Consider the following 25,842-nt stretch of genomic DNA (forward strand, 5'->3'; position numbering starts at 1 on the left):
CTATGGACCTAAAAATTGGGCAGCAGCAAACTATTTGCTGGGAACAGAGTAAATTCTAAGAGTGGTTTTGTCAGACAAAATACAATAAATCTCACTAGGTAGCAACCCATTCATGAGGGGTCAGACCCCATATAAATTATTACTTGAAATCAGTGTTAAAATCTCAACAAGTAGATAATTTGGTAAACTAAAGAAATGCTATTCAAAGTGTGATAAAAGATAAACAGCCATTCTTCTAGCTTCAGCTCCAGGACCCCCTCCAGCAAGCTGGCTCAGCCCACTGCAGCCCATAATGGTTTTTGCCAACTGAACTGAAAGCCCCATTAATGTGGCAAATAATTACAATCCACCCTTGTGGCATCTATTAACTTCCTTTAATCATGTTTTGTCTCTTCAATTAGGCTGTAAGTTAATTAAGGGTAGAGAACTTCTGACATTTCTTCTACAGCCATCACATCTAATACTATGCAAGGGTGAGTAAATATTAGATAGCAAATTTAGGTAATTTACCGTATTGATAGGTTACTATTAACCGGGAAAAAAAATCACATAATCCTCCCAATAATTATGAACAAAGCATTTGATAAATTTCCATATTGATTCATAATCAAACCCACTTCACAATAGAAAAGGACATCTTTTACAAGAATGCCCTTTATCCTTCACTGGATTAAAGGCATTTATCTAAATAAATACATACATAAACAAACAGCCTGTAGTAAACATCACACTTAAAGGAAAAATGTTTCAAAGTCCTCCCTTTACAAGATTGAAGGAGACAAGAACACTTGCTGTCACCAGTCCTATTCAAAACTGTCCTAGAGACCCAAGTCAATGCAGGAAAACAAGAAAAAGCAATAGAAATAAGATGTGGAAAGGAAGAAACAAACTGTTATTTCCTGATGAAATAAGTGCATGCAGAACAATCACAGAACATGCAGATCAATCATAAGGATTAATAGTCTAGCAAGTTTTCCAGCTACAAAAATCAATATACAAATGTAAATTTCCTATATTTAACAGCAATAATCAGTTAGAAAATGTCAAATTATGCACAAAGATTGGCAAAATATAAAAAGCCACACAATTCCACATACTGACAAGGATGTGAACAAAAGAGAATTTTTATCTACTCTGGAAAATTTCTTGGCAGTATGAATATGCATGTATCTTATATGCAAGTATGCAAGAATATGCATGTACCTTAAAACTCTTTGCATTCTTAGGCATATACTATCGTGAAATGGTTGTACATATACATAAGATACATACATACATATATACACACACACAAAACATAAAAAAAATCACAGAATCTATTTTGTATGATTCCCAATCTATATGAAGTTCAAAACATAGGCACAACTGTACAATATATTATTTGGAGATACATACATAGGTGGCAGAAGTATAAAAAGCAAAGAAATAGGCAATGCAAAATTCATGAGAGTATTTACCTGCAGGTGGGTAGGTAGGGGAGACACGCAAACGAGGGACACAGAGATGAATAAGACACTGGTGGTAGTCTATTCTTTAATGAGGGTACTGGGGACCCTGGCATTTGTAATACTATTCTTTAAACTACATATATATGTTCTATACATTTTTATATTTTCAGATATTTCACAATGAGGAAGGGAAGAAGGGGGAAAAAGGAGGGCAATTATAAAATCCTTGAAATGCTAAGAAAAAAACTTAAGTCTACCATGGTACCCTCTTTTGTATGAAGGTAGAATTGCTGCAAGAGGCTATAACAAGATGGCACACTTGGACTCCTTTTACTAAAACTGATGAGTCATTTGTCATAATGCAGATGGTTTATGGCTGAAAGGCAGGACTGAAAACACTGGTATTTTCTTATTTGAAAAACAAGAGTTTCACTAGATAAAATTTTTAAGTTCTAGGTTGGAAATCAGAGGAATCCACTTTCACATTTCTTCAATTACTTGCAATACAACAAGGAAATGTACCAGACCACAGAGGAAATTTTTTCTTTCACACTTTGGAAATCTGGAAGGTACTACTTTTATGTATGACCATCTACCACAAGTAGATTTAAATCCAAATTGTGCTATTGAGAGGAGAAAAAGCCAATTAAAGTGTCAACACTCCCAACACCAGCCGAACAACCTTCTGGCAAAAGCTAATATAAATGTTTTCACAACCTGTGTTTTTTAAGATCACCATTCAAATTCCATAATTATACATATCTCTGTTTTTAGAGACTTTATTTCTTAAGTTTTTAAGAGCTGGAGACTGTTACTCAAACAACAGGTTAGTCAGGAAATTTGAAGTTTGGAAATCTCCTATCACGCTCAGAGCTCTACATCTGCAGTGAGGGAAGGCACAACGAGGGGAGGATGAGGAAAGCTGAGATCCAGAGACTGTCTGCAGAGCATCTGTTCCAGCAACCCAGTTGTGGGCTTTCTCCTGGACCAGTGAAACTCCATCTGGTGCAGGAAGTTAACTGTTCCCCAGGTGGCATGCCCACCTGTCAACTGACAGTTGGGTGTGTGCCACTGAGAAGGGCAGACACACTTTGGCACAGGCCTTTGCAGCATTTCTTTAACTTAACGGCTAAGCAAGACTTGAGATGAAGAGATGAGAAAACAGAAAAAAAAAGAAAATGCGATGGGCCCTGCTGGACGCAGGCATCAGCTAGGGAATCTAGGTCATGCCTAGGACAGGCGTCTGATGGGGTATGCCATGGAGGGCGGAGAGTGGCAGGGAATGCTGCCAGCCTCTGCCTTTCTGGGCTTGCCAGCCCTTGGCAGGGATTCTGGAAAACGAGACATCCGAAGTCAGACACATTTCCGTACATTCCTCTCCCTCCCCTGCCTCCAGCTACTTACATGTGGCTAATGGACAGACTGTTGAAACTTTTTTTTAAATAACAGTGAGGTATGGAACCACTACATATTTATCCTAGAAATTTAGGTCAAAAATACATATACAAAAGTAGTCTCCTTGTGAAGCTCTATGCTATATATTTATTCCAAGAGATGTCCAAAACCTATTTGGAATTCTTTGGGCATTTGGCTTTAGAATCCTTGGCGTAGTCTTGTCAACACCTTCAGCGATGAAGATGTTTAGTTCTAAAGAGTGGATTTTATTTGTCTGGACCATGTAAGCAAGTTCTCAATAAATACATTTAAATAACAGAACGAATGGATGGATGAAACAAACACACACTCATAGTTCTTAGACAAATTCATAATTAAATAGGTGACCAAGCATGGACTATATTCTTGTATGGCTCATATGCCAGAAGCCAGAAGACCATTTCCATGAAGGAAAGGAGGCACTGCCGATATAATCGAGTCTCTCGAGGTAATCTTGGAAGTAGAGAATATCAAACTTTTTGTCTCTGCATTACTCCTGAAAGGGTTTACATCTATGAGCTCCATGTCCTCTCCTGTCCTCTAGTCCTGAGGTCACTACCGCACCAGGCCTCAGCAGGCTTCCTCTCCCTAACTGGGCTGGGTTCCAGAGATATCTTTGACCAGATCTCAGACATAATCCCAATCCGGAGGATCTTTAGGCTGATCTTTATTCTGTCAAATTTGATAATAGCATAAACTTTCAAATCTAAATATATTTTAAGTAGAAAAATAAGATCCAAATTATACCATTTAAACTTTTATCACTTTTTCCTACAACACAAAATGTCATAAATTTTAAGTCTCTGTGCTTAGAAGAAGACAGCATTCATACATGTTTAGGGTATTTTTTTAAAAGTCTTATTGCTTCATAATTACATCCCATCCACACACACACACACACATTTTATAAGCACATTTCAATGCAGACATATAAAGGAAGTATTCATAAAGGATGAGTGGTGAAGAAACACAAAGCCATGCTTTGATGTTCAAGATGCAGCCCTTGAGTGTTGAAAAGGACATGTAATTGAATTCTTGGTAATCACTGAGAATAGTGTCTATTGTTGGATGTGGAGTGCGTACAGAAGTCTGGTCTAGGGAGTCTGCTCTGTTCTAAGGTGCATTCTCCATCGAGCAAGTCAATCATGAAAGACATCCTGGCACTGAGCCAAAGGCCTGGGCCAGGGTATTCTCTGGATCCTGCTGGGCTCACTCTGAGACCAAATCAGCACCCCAACCTTGGCCTAAAGTGAACTGAAAAAACTTGGGCAGGATTTGGCCCCAGAGTAAGGATGTTGCAGGGCCTTCTGACTCTCCCTCCACACACTTTGGCAGACGTTCACAACTCTATATTTGATTGCTATCTTCCCCTAACAAAGAGCTAGGACTTACTTTAGTGGATATTTTGATTCTCATAATCCAAAGGCAAAAGGTGTGCGTGAAGGTCTCCAGTACAACTATGCTTCCTAGACATATTCTACCCATTAAAAGACTGATTTGGGTTATCAAACCTCTTTTGAAATATGAAGTTTTCTCTAGAAAATGTGCAAAAATGACTTTAACTTTCTCTTTTCTCTCTTAAGCATCAATGTTACACAATATTTAAGTGACTTCTCTATTGGGGGGAAGTTCAGAACATATCCTGACGAATATCAAGGGTCTGCTATAAAAAGAGACTATTTTAAATGTCAGTTTATATGGATATGTACACACATTTTTAAAATCTGCATCCTTAAGTGCAGATGTGTTTTCAGTATGGTCTCAGAGTGAAGGTTTGTATACAGAGTTTAGTCTGTGAGACAATTAGAGAAACAGATGAAAGGCATTTCAGATGATTACCCCAGAGACACAACGGTTCTCAAGACTTGATGCATAGATGCCATACGGGGCTAGGAGATACATTTTTGACATTTACCACCTGCCTTAGCAAATGTCATACCAGTTAATCTTGATGTTCACCAAATTTCTGACTTCCACTATGACTACTCTTATAAGGTTTTTATTCAGATCGCCTTAAAAATGGCCATATTTCCCCAAATCATTAAATGCATTTCCATTTCTTAAAGTGTAGAGGAAAAAAAGAACAATTCTACCAGAAAAATTAAATCTTCTCAGAAATACCTGAATTATGTTTTAATATGACAATATTAAAGATTTTGAGTTCAAGAGTAAAAGCTGGAAATTCCCAACTATGATACAATATAAATCCAAAATGAATCATGATATGAAGACTACACAAAGGTATAGTAACAGTAACAACAAAAAACTACTAGATATAGAATTCAGATAGGTATTTTATTTAATTAATTTATTTATTTATTTAATTTGGTGAGGAAGACTGGCCCTGAGCTAACATCCGTTGCTAATCTTTTTGCTTGAGCAAGACTGCCCCTGAGCTAACATCTGTGCCAAGCTTCCTATATTTTTTGTATGTGGGATGCTGCCACAGCATGGCTTGATGAGCAGTGTGTAGGTCTGCACCTGGGATCCAAACCTGCGAACCCCGGGCCACCCAAGCAGGGCGCAAGAACTTAACCACTACACCACCAGGCCGGCCTCTCAGATAGGTATTTTAGATAACTATTACCATTTTCTCTTAAATATCCAATTAAAATTTTAAAGCTTTTTTTTTCGATTTTTTTTTTTTGAGGAAGATTGGCCCTGTGCTAACATCTGTTGCCAATCTTCCTCTTTTTTTTTTTTTTTTCCTCCTCAAAGCCCCAGTACCTAATTGTGTATCATAGTTGTAAAGTTGTAGCTCTTCTATGTAGGACACTGCCTCAGCACAGCTTGACAAGCCGTGAGTAGGCCCACGCCCAGGATCCGAATTGGTGAACCCCAGACCACTGAAGCGGAACTCTCGAACTTAACCGCTATACCAACAGGCTGGCCCCAAAATTTTAAAGCATTTTGAGAAATGCTACATCAGTAATTTTTTTACCATCATCTAACTTGTTCATATTATCCATCTCTAAAAGTGAATTATCATCACCTCGCCATGAAGCAAACAGTTTTGAAAACTGTCCACTTGGAATACTGCACAATGGCAGGGACTTGGTCCATACTGATCACTACACAGTACACAGTTTAGCCCGTCACAAACATTGAATCAATTTATCTGACAATATTTTTTGAGAACCTACTATGTTTCAGGAGCTGTTCTAGGCACCTACAAATTTATCAATAATCAAAACAGAGGTCCCTTCCCCCAGTGAATATTTGCTGACTTAATAAAAGGTAGATCAGCAGCCTTCTTAACAAGAACATCAACTATTTCTGGAATAGAGATATGGTGCAACTATATTATTCAAAGAAGACAACAATGGTATAAAATCAAGACAATTCTTTTGAGAGCTAAGAAATAGTTTCTAATGTGTTCTATCCTTCAGCAGGCATGCGCATTTTATAGCATAGGGAGAATTTAGGAATCCATTGCCACTCTGAGGTCAGATGAGTTGATCTAAAATCCCAGTCTCTCTTTCCTTCATCACATGTTACCGGGGATTGTAGAGATATTCAACAAAAGATACCAAAAAAATGAACTATATCTAATGCAAAGGCATCTTTTTAACTCTGTGATGGTTATTTATTTCCCATTTAAGCACAGAAAGATTTACATTTAGAAAATGTGTTGTTCTCTTTAGAATGGCTAACAATTCTCAAAATACATGTTGTTTTTTATCACCACTTCTTTTTAATTTTTTGTTTATTGCAGTAACATTGGTTTATAACATTGTAAAAATTTCAGGTGTACATCATTATACTTCTATTTCTGCATAGATTACATCATGTTCACCACCCAAATACTAATTACAACCCATCACCACACACATGTACCGAATTATCCCTTTCGCCCTCCTCCCTCCCCACTTCCCCTCTGGTAACCACCAATCCAATCTCTGTCTCTATGTGTTTGTTTATTGTTGTTATTATCTACTACTTAATGAAGGAAATCATACGGTATTTGACCTTCTCCCTCTGACTTATTTCACTTTGCATTATACCCTCAATGTCTGGATTTCATCGTTTCTTATGGCTGAGTAGTATTCCATTGTGTATATATATCACATCTTCTTTATCCATTCGTCCCTTGATGGGCACTTAGGTTGCTTCCAAGTCTTGGCTTTTGTGAATAATGCTGCAATGAACACAGGGGTGCATGTACCTTTACAAATTGGTGTTTTCAAGTTCTTTGGATAAATACCCAACAGTGGAATAGCTGGATCATATGGTAGTTCTATCCTTGATTTTTTGAGGAATCTCCATACTGTTTTCCATAGTGGCTGCACCAGTGTGCACTCCCACCAGCAGTGTATGAGAGTTCCCTTCTCTCCACATCCTCTCCAACACATGTTGTTTCCTGTCTTGTTAATTACAGCCATTCTGACTGGCGTAGGTGATATCTCATTGTAGTTTTGATTTGCATTTCCCTGATAGTGATTTTGAACATCTTTTCATGTGTCTGTTGGCCATCTGTATATCTTCTTTGGAGAAATGTCTGTTTAGGTCTTTTGCCCATTTTTCAATTGGGTTGTTAGTTTTTTTTATCACCACTTCTTTTCTTAACTTGTTCCCTCTGCCACTAAAGACCCTATTCTATCTTCCCTTCTCCTTGACTCTCATTTATAAAATTGATGAATATAAACACATGAATGGATGGAGCCTGAAAGCTGCTAGAGGTGCATTACACACAGGAAGGCTGAGGGAGGAGGTGGGGTGTTTACAAAAATTGCTTTTGGTGTCATTAGTTCTCTAATGCAGTCTTGTTATTTCTAAAAACAAAGATGAACTGGACAGTAAGTTAAGCCCAAATCAGTAGGCTTTCTCCCCCAAGTACAGGAATACAATAGCCACTCTGTTTCACAAATACAGAAAAACATACTTGGTTTAGTTTCTTCAATATATTACTCTCATTTCAATTGTGCTCACTTGTTAAAAGGGCCCATTTGCAAATTGGCAGCTGGGGCCTGTCCAAGTAGCAAGAAACATCCACGAGAAAAATTTGATTCAAGACTTCAAAGCAAAAAATAAAATTAGGTTATATTTAAAAAATCAAATAAATAAAATGTTTTTGTTATTTTTTTAAAAAAAATCTATGCCAAGAGATAGTTGCGGTAGAACGAAAAGAGTAGATGAGTTGAAGTCCAAAGATTCGGGTTCAGGTCACTAGTTGGATATTGGGTAATTTACTACTTCATTTTTGGCACCATCATTTATAAAATGGAGGAGGAAGTAATACCACGCTTCCCAGGACAGTCGAGAGAATTACCTGATATAACGTATGTGAAATATACCTTGTACTATACACGTGGTAGTTCATATTAATTTCAGTCTCTTCTCTGAGTTCCCATAGTACTCTACAGCTATTTCCATTGGCTCTTACCATAATATACTGTAATTATCTATTAGACGTAGGTGACTTGAGGAAAAGGACCATATCTTACTCATCTTTGTATCTCCTTGCACAGTATTTGGCACACAGCAAATGTGCAAAAAATAGTGGTTGAGAGAATGAACAGTTGTTTTGTTAAATAAATAATGAAATTTTAAAAATACAAAAATATGCTTAAAATTCTGAACTAAGGTATCTTTCATCTTTGGGAAACTTCCTTTTGCCAATTTGCAGATAGGCAGGCATATCTACAAATAGGATAGTTTCTACAGGTAAGTCTTCTATATACTGGTCACTATGTAAGGCTGAAATTTGGTCTATCTAATGTACCTTTATTCTATTGAACAAAATTCTCCTTATCACAGCCCAAGCACCTGAACCAGGACTGTAGGAGTAGGCCAGTCCATCTTCTGTGCAGTCTTACGGCACAAAGAATACACTTAAGCCTACAAACATTTTATAGCCCTAAGGCAAGAAGCAATCATGGAGCTTGAGATAATGTCTGCCACAGTCACGCGATATTGCCATTTGTTTGGGCTTCCATTTTCATCTCAAACAAAATTTTAAACTCTCTCTCTCTATATGTATTTATAGATAAAATCAAGTGGCTGGCACTGCCAACTGCTCTTTAATTCCATAGGGAGATGGCTTTTATTGGCTAGTTTTACAGAAATGGTAGTTAAAAGCAGTGTTGTGATCAATAACTATAAATTTTTTTGTAATATAAAAACTCCAAAGTTCTTTTGAATATGAAGGAAAAAAATTACAAATTCTAGAAGAGCATGTTTAGGTTCCTATAATAACATTTAAGCTGGGCAACAGGTTCCAGGAATTTGGGTATTTTTCGGTAAGTTGTCTATTCTCTTTCACCTAAAAGGTGTGAACAGTAAAATGTAAAATATATCAGTTTGAGCTTGAGGTGGAGGAAAGCAGGGCATTGAAACCTAATTTGGTTTTCTCAGGCAACACTCCGACTGTACTCTACGGGGAGGACACACAAGCCTGGGCACATGTACACACACAGACACACACACATCAGAGGAGATGTGCAGGGGCAAATTTAAGAGCTTCCTCGGGTTATCAGGATATGAATTCAAAAACACACTCTTACAGCATTTCCAAATGGAAGGTGTGAGCACCTCATTGAGGGTGGAACATGGGGCATACAAAAGCGCAACAACTTGCTCAGTGTTTGGCTCCTCGTTCACATCCATGCTCATCGTACAACGGACCAACCATGACAGGATGTTTAACACCTGCAGCCTTAAAAACGAACCTGGGGTCACAGAATTCTTTCATAAATATATGCAGCAAAGTTTGCTGCTCTGTTTGCTGCAACTCAAAAGTGAGTTACAACCAAATTTCGGAATTAATAGCTCTGGGAGATCTGAGAGCTTTCTAATACCAGGATTTTCAACTTTGCAATTTAACAACCCTGCTGTTGGCCTTTCCTGACCTGTTGTGAAGTAAATCAGGCAAACTAATGTGGGCTAACAAGTCTTTTTCACACTGTTCGATCACCCTGCCTCTCTTTTTCTCCACAGACGTCGCCTTTCTCCCACTCTGTCTAGCCATCCTCCTCAAAGCGCACAAAATGGCCACTGTAACCCTGCATTACTGCTCATTAGATCACAGGTTAGTCAAGTGGAACTGCCCAGGGTTCCCAAAGGAGAGCTATACTTCAAAAATCTGTCCATGTCAAATGAAGAAAAAAAACCCTGAGCGTGGGGTCACCCAGATCAATGATCAAAAGAAATTGAGAATGAAGGGGGAAAAAAGCACACCCTCGTTTTTGTTAAAAACACACACAGGTCTGATTTATTATAAGGAATACAGAGATACGATGGGGTTTTCTCCTCTTATACTCTGTTTTCTTTTTTTTTTTTATTAAGTATTTTGTTTTAATCAGGTCCTTTTGGCTGTTATATTTTGGGCTTTGGAACATCTACAACTAATCCTTAAAGTTTCCCCAAAAAGAAAACACACTCCAGGAAATCCAGTTTTTAGGAGGACTCTTAAATATTTCCAAAAACACTTGAAAAGCAATAAAAGTAATACAAAGTAATCCACCTTTAAGGCTTGAGAAGATTCTATTTAAATCTGAAGTAAGAATTGGTGCAAGGAACACTAAAAAAATCCAAGTAACCTCCTGGGCCTTCAAAGAGAGGCCATAACAAGCCTGTCAATCACATCATGAGAACACATCAAGTGACATTCGATAAAAAAGCAGATTTCTGGGCTTCTGTGGGGCTTCACAGAAACCTAGAAATCTGCAGGTAGGTCCACAGCTTGTTCAAGCATCTCCCTCATTTTTATGCTTTGGTGAAGCATAATATTCTACACTTGCTGTCGTACCTTTTTTTTTTTTTAATTAACAGTACTTCAAAATTGATATATCAAAAAATTAAGGCAGAATGATATATCTGGAAGAACAAGCTTCAGTATCAAATTTCACAAGTGAAAAAACACCAAAAGATTTGATTTTCCTGGTTTCCTCACAACAAAAGAGGAAAGTACATTTTACTGGCTAATGATTAAAAAAACTAGTTTCTGACAAGAACACTGTACATGGATGAAAGTAAAATAATTTCTTTTTCGTGTGTGTGAGGAAGATCAGCCCTGAGCTAACATCCATGCTAATCCTCCTCTTTTTGCTGAGGAAGACGGGCTCTGAGCTAACATCTATTGCCAATCCTCCTCCTATTTCTCCCCAAAGCCCCAGTAGATAGTTGTATGTCACAGTTGCACATCCTTCTAGTTGCTGTATGTGGGACACGGCCTCAGCATGGCTGGAGAAGCGGTGCATCGGTGTGCGCCCCAGATCCGAACCCGGACCGCCAGTAGTGGCGCGTGTGCACTTACCTGCTAAGCCAGGGGGCCAGCCCCTAAAATAATTTCTTATAATTTAATCTAACAAAAGTTGTAAGGGTTGTGTAAGGTCTTCATTGCTTTCTTGATTTTCTTTTTTTTTTTTTTTTTTTGGTATTTGTAATTTATTCTTCAAGAACCCTCAAAAGCATATAAATTTATTGTGCCTAAATTGGATTGTTTTCCATTTCATTTTTGTGTATTTAACAAGCACTGATGTGACACTATATCAGACACAGCTATAAGTGCCATTTAATCCTTGTAACATTCCTGTCTGGAGGAGGGGGAGGATGGTGAGGAGTAAGCACCAGTTAATACTAAATGAGACTCTCTCTACGCTAAATCCTCATTTAATCCTCATGATTTGCTATGCGGTAGGTTCTAAGACTATTCCCATTTTACAGACGAGGAACAGATTTAAGTTTTTGCCCAATATTACTCAGCTGGTTAACAGTAAGAAGGATTTAACTCCAGAATCTGACCTCAGAGTCTTATTGTCTGTCATCTCCAAACCCAAAGAGGCAAGTTAAATACTCATCAAATTAAATGTGTGTATAGCCTATGACCCAGTAATTCCAATTTTACATGTATATACTTGAGAAAAGCTTGCATATATACACAAGGAAACATGTACAAAGATATTCATCAACACCTTTGTTTATAATCTCAAAAATCTAGAAACAACCTAAAAGTTTATCAATAAGAGAATGAATAAATAAAATTATGGCACAGTCATGCATTGGAACACAATATATCAGTGAAAACGAATAAGCTAGATTTACATACATCATATAGATAATCTCAAAAAATATAATGAAAAAAGCACTACAAGGTATAAGTTGTAACACACCATTATGTAAATTTTTATCATGCAAAACATTACTGTATATTATTTAGAGACACATATATGTATTAAAAATATAAAAATGTACTTTGGGAAAGATACACACCAACTTCAAGATATACTCACTTCTGAAGAAGTGAGGGGAAGCAGCTTTAATTGCATCTTTATTGATTTGTTTCTTTAAAGAAAAGATCTAAAACAAATATGATAAAAATGTTAATATTTGCTAAATCTGGGTAATGGGCAGATGAGTTTCTCTGTTATATTATTTTCTGTACTTACCTGTATGTTTGAAATTTTTCATAATTAAAATAATTTAAGTATGACTCCCTAAATGCATATCCTGATATAATAAAATACATCCTTCTCATGAAATCAGAATTGGAGTTCCACTAAGTCCCCTCCCCTCATTTGACTCAATAAACTGCTTAAAAGTCATGGTAACAAGTTACAGACTAAATTACTAAAATTAATTTTCTGGAAGTGATTATAATATCTTACTGAAAGTATCTTAGAAGTACTGTCTTTAAGATAATTACATTCATTAATATATAGTCCTCATTTCATTATGTTGTTAAGCAGAATTCATTAAGTTGGTGTTTCTAAGCTTTTGACATTCAGAGTTGGGTAACAATGCAGCCTGGCTGAAGGCTAAGAGTTGTAAATTAGAGCGAAACAGGGCACGTGAGGAAAAATGAGAATATTTTTCAATGTATACTTATTTGCACCTTCTTAAAATTGTACCATGTGGTTTTAGTGATCATTCAGATTATTAATTAAAATGAGATTGAATGGATTTTTAAAGATCATATAATACTCCATGGAGAGCCAAATGGAAACAAGAGACATACATTTTTCTATAGGATGCTAGTCATATAATCTTAACTACAAGTCATTACAAACTTGTACACATTTGTGACCAAACCCAGTTGGAGAAGAGTTGTTATTCTAAAAATAATTTCGGTGGAAGTAAACCCAGGAATTACAGCCATATCTCTTGCTTTAACATCTTAAAAATATGACATTTTTAATAGCACACATTTTTCAGTTCAGCTTCACTATGGCTAGAGAACCATATGGCAAAATCTTGACTAACTAGAATCCAAATAAGAACAAGTACTAAAGAAATTATGATTTTTGTATTCCGTTTGTAACAGATGAAACTACAAAAAAAGATTCGTATCTAGTGTTTTACCAAAAAAGCAATGTCTAGGGCCTCATATAGAGTTAGTACAGATTCAACAAAATATTCTATACTTTTAGCATCTACACTGCTAGAACTAATGTTCTAAATAATTAAAGGGACATTGCACATTCAGAATCATTAGAGAAAGAATGTATTTCTCTAGAGTAGAAAACTGTGCTAGTATAGTTGAAAAGACTTAATAATATGAGGGAAAAAAACAGCTTCTGGTAAAGTATAAAAGAGATAGCTATATTAATAAAAGAATTTCTGTTAACTATAACAGCCTCAAGCAATCTGGTGATCTCATGTTTTACTCAAAGTCTTGTTTTTCCTTTTTCACCCTAAAAATGAGCTAATTTGCTTATTAATATAAAGGCATTAAAAGCCATTATTAATTACGGAAAAACAAAAAGATGTCCAAACCCGAGATTTAATTAAAGCAAAACATCAAAGTCAATACAAAAACATGGGAAATTGGTATTTTTTTTTATTGCCCCAAACATGCAGAAACATGCATTTTTACACTTATGACCCTCTACCCTCGCATTTAAATGATTCAAATATTTGGACTTAACTTTCCAATGAGTTTGACAATTACCATTTTAAATGAAACTATTCTAGAACCGAGTAAAATGTAAATCTTTATACATAATAAGAAAGAAAGGTGTTCTTTCTTCAGAATTTATGTTTTTATGTTTAGGAAAGTCAGGGCATTTGCCAGGGAGCAATGATTTGCTTTTGCATAATAACATCAACAATAATAGTAATAATGATACTACCTAGTGCGTATAAACTATACCTCTATCACAGGATCTTGTTTGGCCTATTTCTCAGGATCCATCTAATGATTATTCAGTCTTCTCTCCAATGCAATATGCTAAAGCATGATGAGAGAATATCTTTCTTTTACAGCACGGTTAACAATTGTAATTCTTCAACCAGCTGTTCTCTGAGGATTCCCCTGCCAAGCTCTTATTTTCACTATTTCTTTGTTCTCTTTGTCTAAACTACCCACAAGTTACCCCGATTTTCCACTCTGGCCCCTTTCAATAAAGACTTGCTTTGGCTTGACAAATTATTAGTCACAACCACAGTCTAAAAATCAATAATATATTACAAATTTTACATGTTAAAATTATATCGTTCTATGCAACCTCCAAATTATTTCACAGTTCATACGTAGAACCTTCTTCCCATGAGGCTTAGTTGGTTTCACTTATCATTTATGAAAACAATTCCAGTTATTTTATGGAGCTATTTACTGTCTAAACATTCTTTACAGAGCCTTCTTTTAAAGCCCCATAATCTTATCTCAGGTGTGGAATGAACTAAACTCAATCTATGCTTAACACAACTGAATTCAGACACCTGAAAATGTTAAATTATAAGTCTAAATAAAACAAAATGAAGCCCTACTGACTCTTTTCCTTTACAATCGAGTAGTAGAAAACTTGTAAAAAAATTTATTTTTGGTCAAAGATTTATATGTGTACAAATTTAGATTTCAGAATTCCTAATAAAGAAGGTAATTTCCACTTCACTATTGGATACTGTGCTATCAAACACAGCAAAGACCTTAATAGGCCCATCAGGAGGGAACTATGTGGTGTCTGTAAAATGAGATGCTATTTTTGTTCATTAGACTCCTGTAGAACACCTTCTTGTTTGTATTGAAAGCCTGTGTCAGGGCCGGCTCTGTGGCTTAGCGGTTAAGTGCGCGCGCTCTGATGCTGGCGGCCCGGGTTCGGATCCCGGGCGCGCCCCGAGGCACCACTTCTCTGTCCAACGCGAGGCCGAGTCCCACGTACAGCAACTAGAAGGATGTGAACCTATGACATACAACTATCTACTGGGGCTTTGGGGGGAAAAAAATGAATAAATAAAATCTTTAAAAAAAAAAAAAAAAGAAAGCCTGTGTCATACCTTCAGTGAAAATCACTAGATATCTCTTTTCTCAAGATATAAATACTCAAAGTGGTTATGCAAATATTTAAATAATAGAGTTGTGGCTGAATATAAAATTCTACATAAAGAGATATCACTAAAGACAGAAAAAGAATGAGAGTCTAGATACCAGTGAACAAAAGGGAGAAGACTTGGTTCTATAGACAAATTGTTCAGGTGTGGATTAGTTCATTTCTACCAGAGCCCAGGGATATTGGAAGAGTGGCCACTTCTAAGCGGTACTCAGTCTATTGTATGTACCACTGCACATGGTTCATTGTTTTCATCAAAGGCACATGCAATTCATAGGTAAAGAAAAAAATTAAGTGGCAAGGAGAAAATGCCTGTTTCTAAGTGGCAAAGTATTCTATTCATCTCAAAAGATGAAAGCAGGTATCTTTCATTACATGTTTTTGTTCTTACAGGAAGAAGGCCAAAAATATGTGATTTTTAGATTTGTGCTAACACAGTAGAGCTTTTCAAAGTCACTGCTAGAAACGGATGGTTTTCGTACCTGCTTTTTTTCCATGCTTTAAGTTAACGATGTCTGCCTCATTATAAACCTTGTTGGTTCCCTATGCTTTCTGTAGTCTGGCTCTGCTGTGATTACTGGTCAAAACCTTTAATTACAGTATATAGTTTGTGCAGCTGCCTGGAAATTGGTCTCAGGGTCAGTGGCTCTTCCCGGTCCCCTCTTTCCATTCTTTTGAAGCAATATTGCTGAACTGAAGGCATTGTTCCAGCTTTCTGGTGTGCTCTGTCTGCTGCACGCTGTGAATAGCTTTGCAATCACTCTAGCAATTGGTTCTTCAACTGCCTTTAGGTTGTCAATTGTAATTCATTGGCTCCAGGCACCTCTTCTCTTTTCATTCTCTCGAGGTCTTTTCTTATTTAATTTGCAATAATATTAAGGAATGTCTTCTTCAGACATGTCACTAATGTCTTCCTGATTATGACGCTGGGTGTACATTTCACTTTCATATATTTGTCTATTAAAATGTTTCAATATTTCTTTTACCTCTGACTTGTGATGGTAATCTTAGCAGTATCTTAGTAAGGAATTTGGCTTAATCTTGAAGTCTTCTTTCTAAAGAATAATCTAAAGAATCCTCCTTAAAATATTCTCATTGGAGTTAATTTATGTAGTTAGAGTTATTTTTATAACTTCCCAAAGATGTAATTTTTCATTTGTAATAAGAATTAAGCTTTCATATTTTCTTCCCATAATTATGCTCTACTCTCTTTTTTATTGTATAAAAATTATGAATTTTAGCTCTTTACAACTCAGAAATAGTTAAGAAACAAAGGGTTTTAACTGTTTAGAAATCAATGCCTGTGTTTCTAGAACCTTTTCAGAAGACCTATACTTACTCCTTAGACATCTTTTTAGAAATTACATAAGAAAACATTCAAACTATTCAAAATGAGTTCTGATGCTCTGCATTACAGGAAGTTTATTTTTCTTTAGGGAAGAGAATAAACAAACATATCTTGATCTATTAAAAATAAAAAAAACACACAAACCTTTAGTGTATTAACAACAAAGAAACCACAAACCTTAGTTCTGGAGTAAAATCCAGTAGGTTAATCCCTCTCATTAGTTTCAGCCATCCCGGAGTAACCAAAGGTACTTTTAAGCAGACACTATGTAATAATAATAATGATAATAATTATCATAATGATAATAACTAACGCTTATTGTGCTTTTTATCTTCAAAGCACCTTACTGACATTAACTATGTGTCTATTTTCAAATTAATTTTACTCGACAAATGTTCTATTAACTTTGTTAGCTATGGAATGTATGTAACTGAGTTTTCTTTTGCAAATAAAATCAATAAATAAACGGAACTAAGGTCCAAGGAAATGGTCCTGTAAACTTCCACCTCAGAATCATTTGTTGCCTTTGTTGAATGAGGGTTAATGAAATATCAGTTTTTACAAAATGCAAAATTGAAATACAGATATAAAGGATGAAGTTCACCAGTACGACCACTCAAACACATATTGCTTCAAAAAGATCCAGAAAGAAGCAAAATTATATTGTTTGGATAAAATCTAACTGTACTAGTTATGATTCATTATTGTAAAATATTTAAATCTGCAAAGGAAGAAAAAGTGTTAAACGTAAGAATTTTAAGACTCCTTCCAAGTTTCACCAATGTAATAAACAATGCTATTAATTACAAAGCTAAACTTGTTTCTGTTAAATTGAATTCGTTGCTTTAAAACCATCTCAATTATGTTCCCATAAAGCTTCATCATGGACCAGGCCCTGCATGAGAAGCATAAACAGTAAAAGACAGTTTGCAACGCTGGCAATTGCAATAAGCTCTATATAGTTAAAATATAGGCAATTAATAAAAACATATTAAAAGAATATTATTCAGTCAAGACGTCCTGCCACTTTCTATGATGGCTTTTGGGAAAAAAATAGTAATGTGCTGTAAGCAAGGTTCTCAAGTGGAGAAACACAAACGTAAGTATACAAAAAATACATGAAAACAAACATTTGTCCATATGCTAATTAACAGACAAAAGCTTTTTAAAGCTATTAATATGGTTACAGTGGTGAGGTTTCATGAAAGATGTGGTTCGTGAGCAATATTCAAAGGTCAGGTTGGGTGCAGAGGAAAAGGAAAATTTTTATATTCAAGGACAGAAATAGATGAGTCAGATTAGGTAAAAAGAGAAAGGAATCTGGATCAAGTTGATGGCAGTAAGCCAGGAGGGAAGTAGGCATGGTAAGCCTCAGAAGTAGGCCTCATTCAAATAACATATATTGAGCACAGAGACATAAACAAGCCAGAATTCCTGTCCTCCAAGAAGCTTATAATCTTGAGGGGTAGGTGGAAAAGTTAATAGGCAATTAATTCTAATAGTATGACTAGGATAAGCCCAGGATGCCTTGGGAAGTCAGAAGGAGGGCACCTAGCTCAGTCATGGGTGTTCAGGAAAACTTCTTGATGTGACATAGAATCTATAGGTGGTTTTCGTAGGGCAACGGGAAGAGTGAGTGATAGAGGAACACGGGTGAGAAAAGAAAAGGGAATTCAATTATCAAGCAACTAACATATAAGGTCTGTGGCATTTCATCTGATTCCAGAAGGAATTAGAAAATAGTTTTTAATATGAGTATCATGAAAAATAGTTAGGAAGTCTCTTCTTTCTGGTCTGTGTTAGGAATAGGGAGAAAGGGGGAGATGTGAGACGTAAACAACCAGAAAACTCTAAAAAGTACTGCAGAGGCAGAGAGGGAAGAATTGGGCACTGAAACATCTGGATGTGGAAAGTAAATAAGCATAAGAATTGGAAGAGATTCCAAAATTTGCCAGCTTTACATAAAATGAAGATATGCACGTGACTGAATCAAAGAAGAAAGTGGAAAGAAATGAGGGTTTTATAAGAGAACATAATAAATTCTTTTGAGGCACACATTATTATACTTGCAAATGTATTAATACTTTGTGATCCCACCAAAGTAATTTTCTTGATAGAATGAACCTTTCTTACATAACATATTTATTAATAGGAATTTTATTAGTTTTCAGTGGGCTGGGCACATTCTCATAATATTGCCTGGTGGGTGCAAGAAACACAGGTATACAGAGTTCCCTTGAATGGTGAGATCAAAGTGGCTGGATTTAGAATCAATGGAATCAAGTATAGAAATTAATTTTTTCAAGGAATTCATATAAAAAGAAAAAGTACATGAATGTACCATAAATAAAATATTCTGGCTGTTTTAGTATTCTTAGCTAAAAGTTGCTCTTGGAAATAACATTTATAATAACGACACTTTTGTAACTATTGAAATGATTGCTATTTCAGCTTCTCTTGCAAGTTAGTAAACATTTTCAGGCGATCACTGAGTCATTCAGTGGAAAATTGACTTCCCAATCCTCTCATTGTTTCCCCAAGATAAAATTGTAATAGAGTGGAGTACATCTGTAAGGAATGGACAAAAAATAATTTGTATCTCATATCATTTTAGAATAAGTATACGTCCCATAAGGGAGGTTTCAAACTGCTCACACAATAGGTATGTATACTGCTCTGTGTGAAATCAAATCAGTATTCTAAAATGCTGCCAAGAAGCAGGTCGAGATACTTGGAAGACTCTTAAGATTTAAAGTATATGACACTTTACAATAATTATCTTACAAACATACACACATTTCTCTCCATATACAGAAAGTAATATTAAATTAAGCTAAGTATTTTACATGATTTAAACACCGCTTCGCATTTTCTAATAAAACATTTGTCACGTAAAATCACAGATGATACTCGCTACTTCATAGAGCTACCAAAAAAAAGAACTGCTCCACTGTCAAGCAGAATAAACATAAAATAAAAATTTTAAACTAGAGGCTTATTATTTATAGACCAACAATATCCAAAATTTTCAATCCTTCAAAACTCTCTCTGATCCTTTGTAGAAAGGGGGAAAATGTACAATGTAGAAATAATTAAACAAGAAGTAATTATAATTAAGTGTAATAGTTAAATAACACAAAACACATACTAGCACTCTCTTCCAGAAGATGTCTATAGATTAAAAAAGTGAGAACTAGATAAACTATTCATGAGACAATGAATACTGAAAATATTGCTCAGAAAATGTGAATATTTATAATCAAAACAAAACATGGTCTAAAAAGTTAGTAACGTTTATATCATTACAGAAATACTTGCAAATACTCTTCTCACATTTATATTCTATTCTTTCCAAATAGAACACCACATTCTATGTACATCACAATAACAAACTGAATTACAATGGCATGAAAATGGAGAAATGTCTGATCACAAATTTTAACTTTGATGTTGACATCCTAATTTAAAAGCTGGATTTTCCCGTGCTTCCATTAATGAGCCACGGAATCAATAAAGTCATTTGACCTTATAATTCTACTTTTAAAATCTATGTTTCACAGTTTCCATATTTCTTAATATTTGTTTTAATACAAGATATTTGACAGAGAGTTAACACAGTACTTTTGATGTACTATTTCCGAAAAAGTTAAATACTTTCGGATTAAGGATATGGACGAGTATCAAATCAGATTAGACTGCTGAAAGGATAAACTTTTTCTTTCATGTTGACGAAATGTGTCATTTTATGACATGGTAATGCCCAATAAAACGAAAATAAGATTTTAAAAAGCTAGGAGGTAAAAGAATCACTACTGCAACTATGTAGAAGGAAAACAGGATTACATTTATTGGCTAGTATATCAACTTAACTTCTCATAAAATCCTCCTGATCTACTAAATAACTTCAGAACTGAAGTATGCTCTCCTATGGGAGTTATAAAATTAGATACAATTACAACTCAATACAAATAAAAAAACCAACCTATTTACCCTGAAGACAATTTTTGTTTTAAAGCTTTATCATTTAAATTACACCAGAATTTTCCCTGATGAATAAAGTGAGCCATTTGACATAATTGATTTTTATATTATGTTTTCTATAGAGAAAAATAGTTGATATGAGTAAATTCTGGAAAACTGTGGTAACTACACCTCCCCAAAGTGAATACAACAAACATCTGTTGCAAGAACTGCTTGCCTTTCAGACAGTATGTAAAGGGTGTTCTTTTTCCCAGTGTTTTGCTATTTAAAAAAAAAAAAAAAAAAAGTTTATTTGTTAAAAAACATGTTTCTGCTATCAATTCTCAAGACCTAAAATCTAAAATCTTAAAATTCTGGTAAGTCAAACACAGGTCATTACCAGGTCTATTACAGAAAGAGAAACTATGCAATGTACAAGACTCCACTTGTATTCTAAAAGGGTAACAAAATAATTGGGCATATTGCCCTCTGTCTGCGGGTTACAAAGTAATTTTAACCATTGTCTTCCTATCTTAACTCAGTTCTCTATAAACATAGCAATGCTCAAAGCATAGAAGAGGGCACTCAATATAAAACTTCCTGATGACTTTCATCCTCTGTTGGAATCTCAGGGATAATTCAGCTTTCTTCTTTGGATTTCTACTGGCTTCTAAACTCAAAAATATCCTGGTATCCTCATTAAATGATAAATGAATTCTTAAAGTTTTACTCCAGTGACAGGATAAATAATTGCAAAATTTTTGCATAATACATTAAGCACAAAATGTAATAATTTCAATGGGAGGAGGGGAAGACTCAATGCGCCTTTATGACTCATTGTCTTTTCTTAACTGCATCAAGGAACTGTTCAGTGATTTTGGTAACCAGAACACATTCTCCTTGATTCTGAAAGAACAGAATTTTGCTTAAAATTCACAGGTACTTTGCAGAGTAAAACACCATTGTTTCAGCATTTGGAAATTCCACAAAGTACACACAAATCAGTAGGTTCAAATGAATACACACGGTTATAAGCAACAGAGCACAGGGCACATGATAGCTTTACGATAAGGAAAGGAGGAGTAATAAACAGATGACGACTTCTAAATGTATTTCAAGTAACGTGAATGTGCTCACTTTTCAATCTTCTGTCTCCTCTTCTACTCAAGCCCACTCCCAACCATTTTGACGTTATTATTTATAAAAAGTTTAAGGTTCAGTTTCACAATTCCATTTTTATGCTAACAATGAGGTATTGATTTAATCTCTAAAACAGTCCTGGGAATATTTCAACAAGGCATCATAACACACCATACTGAGAAACCTCTGTCATTCAAGAAATAGGAAATATAGCAAGTTTCCAGTTCTCTTCCAGCCAAATCCAAAGTAAGTATGAGCACTTCATTATGTTTCGACACACTTCAAGATCCATAATGGAATTTGTCCATGTATTCGATTAAAGCAGTCTAACGTTAACATGCACCTGCATAGCATGTGTTTATATAATCATAGGGAAGATGTTCTACCTAAAGCAGTCCTCAAAATGGTATTTGCAAATTCCATGACAAGAAAAAATTTTGAAGAAAATTCATTTAAAACTGATATAAATAAAAAGGAAAGTCAAAGTCACATATGTTCCAGTATATACAAGTTTAGTTTTCAAACCATATCTATGATTATTCTACATTTACAACCTCTGTCTTACTAAAAGATGAATCACAAAAAGATATTTGCCCTTTTCCTAGGAGAGAGAGCCAGCCAACACACACAAGGCATACTCAGAAGCAATTAATTGTTAAAAGTTTCCTTTATTCAATGTGACAGTCTTTAATTCCTATGGAGGATTACCATGAGTCACATACGAGGTTTTAAAGAACACATTAATTGCAATTTTATGATGTCTACAGAAAACAGAGAAACAGTTTCTTAAATTTAAAAGAAAAAAAAAATTCTTTTCAGCTATTGTATATACCTTGAATAAAATGATGTAAAATTGTAACGTCACTTATATCTATTTCATATTATGACTTTTATTATATGTGTATTACTGTCTGTGTGTTCTGTAATACATATATTTCCCACAATAAATCTCAGAATAACAATGCATTTTCAGCAAAGTACCATATAATCATAAACTAATTTAACACTCATAACTACCCATCATAATATACTATTATATCTATTCTACAGACAGGAAAACTGGTGCTGAGAACTTAAAAGACTTACTTAAGGTTTTAAGAAAAGATCAGGAAGCCACCACAATTACAATGCTAAAGATCTGCCCATTAATAATTCTCTGAATAAATCTGTATTGCTATTTTTTATCTTAATTACCTAATATTATCTATAAGGTATTTCACAAAAGCTAAAAAGGAAAAAGGTGCTAACTACTTAATGCTGAACGATGCAACTAAAGATAGACATGAGCTCTGTTTAATAAGAAATTCTTGCCTTCTTTACTATTTTTCTAAAATGTAAACGAAAATTCTCTATATAAGGTATTTCCTTCTACTTACTACTTTAAACTTCAAAGTGATTATCCAAATTAATCCCACTTACTTATCATAGAAAATTGCATTATTCTCATTTTACAGGTGAGAAGACAGGCACAGGAAGAAAGCTATTTGCCCACGGGTCCCACATTAAGTGTGAGGGAGGTTTGGCATTAGAACATGTTCTGTCCTTGGCTCCTCATCCATTTCTCAGACTAAAGGGCAGTGTCATTCCTATTAATCATCTTATTGCAAAGTCACTAAAGGAAGCACACAATTTTATGAAGGAGGAGGGAGAACATACCCGGAAATTACAGGTGTAAAGGAATACATTAAAAGTTTTGATTTCACTGTACTTAGGTTAAAATTCACTCTAAGTTTTAAAAACTATTCACATATCTTATTACTTTAGTACCATGAATCAAAAGCTCTGCTGAATGAGACACTGATTGTTTGCCCAGAATTGGTCTCATGCTTTTATAGGAGAGATAAGAGCTAAGAAATGAAATTAAATGAGGAAGATAAAGAATAGGTCCATATTAAAACACATTTGGTAGCATAGAACCTGCAAGATAAGACATCAATTTTCAGCCTGGCTGATTACAGAACAGGAGCCACTGCTTCTAGTCAACAGTGAGCACTTCAGAGGGACAAGAACATGACATTTGAGGGCAAGTGATGCATGGTAATACGCACGAGGCATTCCTTGAAAAGCTGGAGAAAAGAAGAATGAACTAAGTAAGCTAGCGGGGTAAAAAAAAATGTTAAATGATCAGGCCTTTAGCTCTTTAAAATAGATAAGAAAAATATTCAGATAAGTCCTCTGACTTGTGCTAAACAGTTAAAAAAACAATCTGTGCTCTCCAAATGGGGTTAGGTATGTAAATCATAATTTCTATTAGATTGATATGGGTTTTCCGTTTTCTAAGAAAACTAAGGCTTCACATTGAAAACAGCGTAACCAGCATATCCTTAATCATAAGGCATCTTTTCAGATTCCAACGTGGCAGCAAAAAGTGCAACAAACAAGAATGACAGAGTCGTCATGCGAATGAGACATACCTCTTGCACTGATCGAGCTGCTGGCTTGTCTTGATGGTTGGCCAATATTAAAAAGGGTAAAGTGCATAACTGTGGGTGCTGAAGAGCTGAGTGCAGTTCATTTCTAGCAGTTTCTAAGTCATCTTCTGAAGAGGCACTGTCTAATACAAATATCACCCCTTGAGACCCTTGGTAGTAGCGGCTCCAGTATTTCCGGATATTATCAGCTCCTGTCAAAAGCAAAACATATTCTCTTTTTAAAAATAGCTTTTAGCAACCGAGAAATGTTCCCAACAACAATTCCTATTGGAAACCAATGTCGCTTTTAAAAATTAAGTGCAGAGATCACAAGCTGATGAGAACAAAGAAGGCATTAGAGCCAATAGGTGGATATGGCTTTGAAGGAGAACACAAAAGTCTGAGTCATTCTTCATGTCTTTCTTATCAAAATACGTGAGAAAAAACCAGGATAAATACTTCCTAGACTTAAACTCAAAAGAATGTTTTCAGATTTTGCTCAGCAGTCCAGGACAAAGTACTGTCTCTACAAATTAAGTCTGAGCCTAACTCAGAGCAGCGTAACCCAGTTGGTTCACCAAGGCTTCTCTCCACACCATTAACATTATCTTGGTGACTTGTTCTAAAAGAACTGCTTGCTGATCAGGATAGCCTTAACTTCATCTAGAAAATTAAAACTATTAGCACAGTACCTTCATGCATCAAAGTGCTGAAATTTGTGACAAACTAAAATCTTGGCCTTTGGTACATTTGCATAACCCCATTTGGTAATGAGCACACTCTTGGTCTCACGATATTACGGGATGTTCATAAAAAAGACATTGAGATTCTCATCAGCCCAGGTCACGTCTTATTCTTTGTATTTTCAACATCCAGCACAATGTATAACTCCAAGTTCATTACAGGAATGAGGAAAATGAGGGAAGGAGGAAATGAAATTATATAATAATTAGGCTTTAGGTATTTCGAGACTAGAAGAAACTTCAGAGACTGTCCAATCAGACGCTCTGAGGACACTGGGGCCAAGAGAGGTGACGTGACTAATCCCCATTCATGTATCTAGTAAATCACAAACTTGAGATTTGCATCTGGGTTAGTAGACAACCTGCCCAGGGAAGGGATGGGCATTTCCCACTGCATCATCATGACTACTTCCTTTACTTTGATTCATGAAGAGCATGGGCAATTTGTGTGTGTGTGTGTGTCCTGTATGAGGGGGGTGGTTATTGGTTATATAACAAAAAATCGACTTCAAGGAATTTCACCAATTTAGTGCATATGATCAAGTCCTGACCAGTTAATAACTACGTTTGAGTCATCTATTGAACATCTAGCTCCTATGCTGGATATACTGTGCTAAGTGGTAGGGATTCAAAAGGTGGAGATTGGAGTTGGTGTGCTCTGGCTGGTAAGGGCCAATTGTGTGCATCTCTTCCCAACATTGTGTTCAGTGACATCATATTGGTAGCTTGAAATTGGATACGGTGCGGATATTTTCACCCTGGAAATCAGCAAAAGGTATATATCAGGTCTTTTCTTCCCCTGGAGAGCTAACACAACACTGGATGACAATGAGAAGCTCATATTTTTCAGGGAGAAATAGAAAAAAAAAACCAAAAGATTATAATACAGTGTAATAAAGCACTGTGATAGAGGTACTCATTAGGTGCTCTGGGAGCAAGAGATGAAGCATCTCACCCAGACTGGGCAAGTCTCTTAGAGTAATATCAATAACTAAACAATTACCATATATTAAGCACTTCCTACATTCCAGGCATAGTGCTAAGTGTTTTCAAAAGAATAGTTCATATAATTCTTACAACAACCCTAAGAGG

General features: G+C 35.6%; 1 protein-coding gene across 5 annotated transcripts in view; it reads right to left on the reverse strand.

Moving 5' to 3' along the window:
• Positions 1-25,842, reverse strand: part of ARL15 (ARF like GTPase 15) — a 415,164-nt gene that overhangs the window by 178,973 nt on the left and 210,349 nt on the right. For all 5 annotated transcript variants that reach the window (XM_087443271.1, XM_087443273.1, XM_087443275.1 and 2 more), the window contains one exon: positions 24,011-24,219. In XM_087443271.1, the coding sequence (XP_087299397.1) occupies positions 24,011-24,219 (209 nt within the window). The remainder of the gene's footprint in view (positions 1-24,010; positions 24,220-25,842) is intronic.

The sequence above is a fragment of the Ceratotherium simum genome, chromosome 18 (assembly GCF_057802395.1).
Source record: "Ceratotherium simum simum isolate JZ-2026a chromosome 18, ASM5780239v1, whole genome shotgun sequence".
Classification (NCBI taxonomy): domain Eukaryota; kingdom Metazoa; phylum Chordata; class Mammalia; order Perissodactyla; family Rhinocerotidae; genus Ceratotherium; species Ceratotherium simum.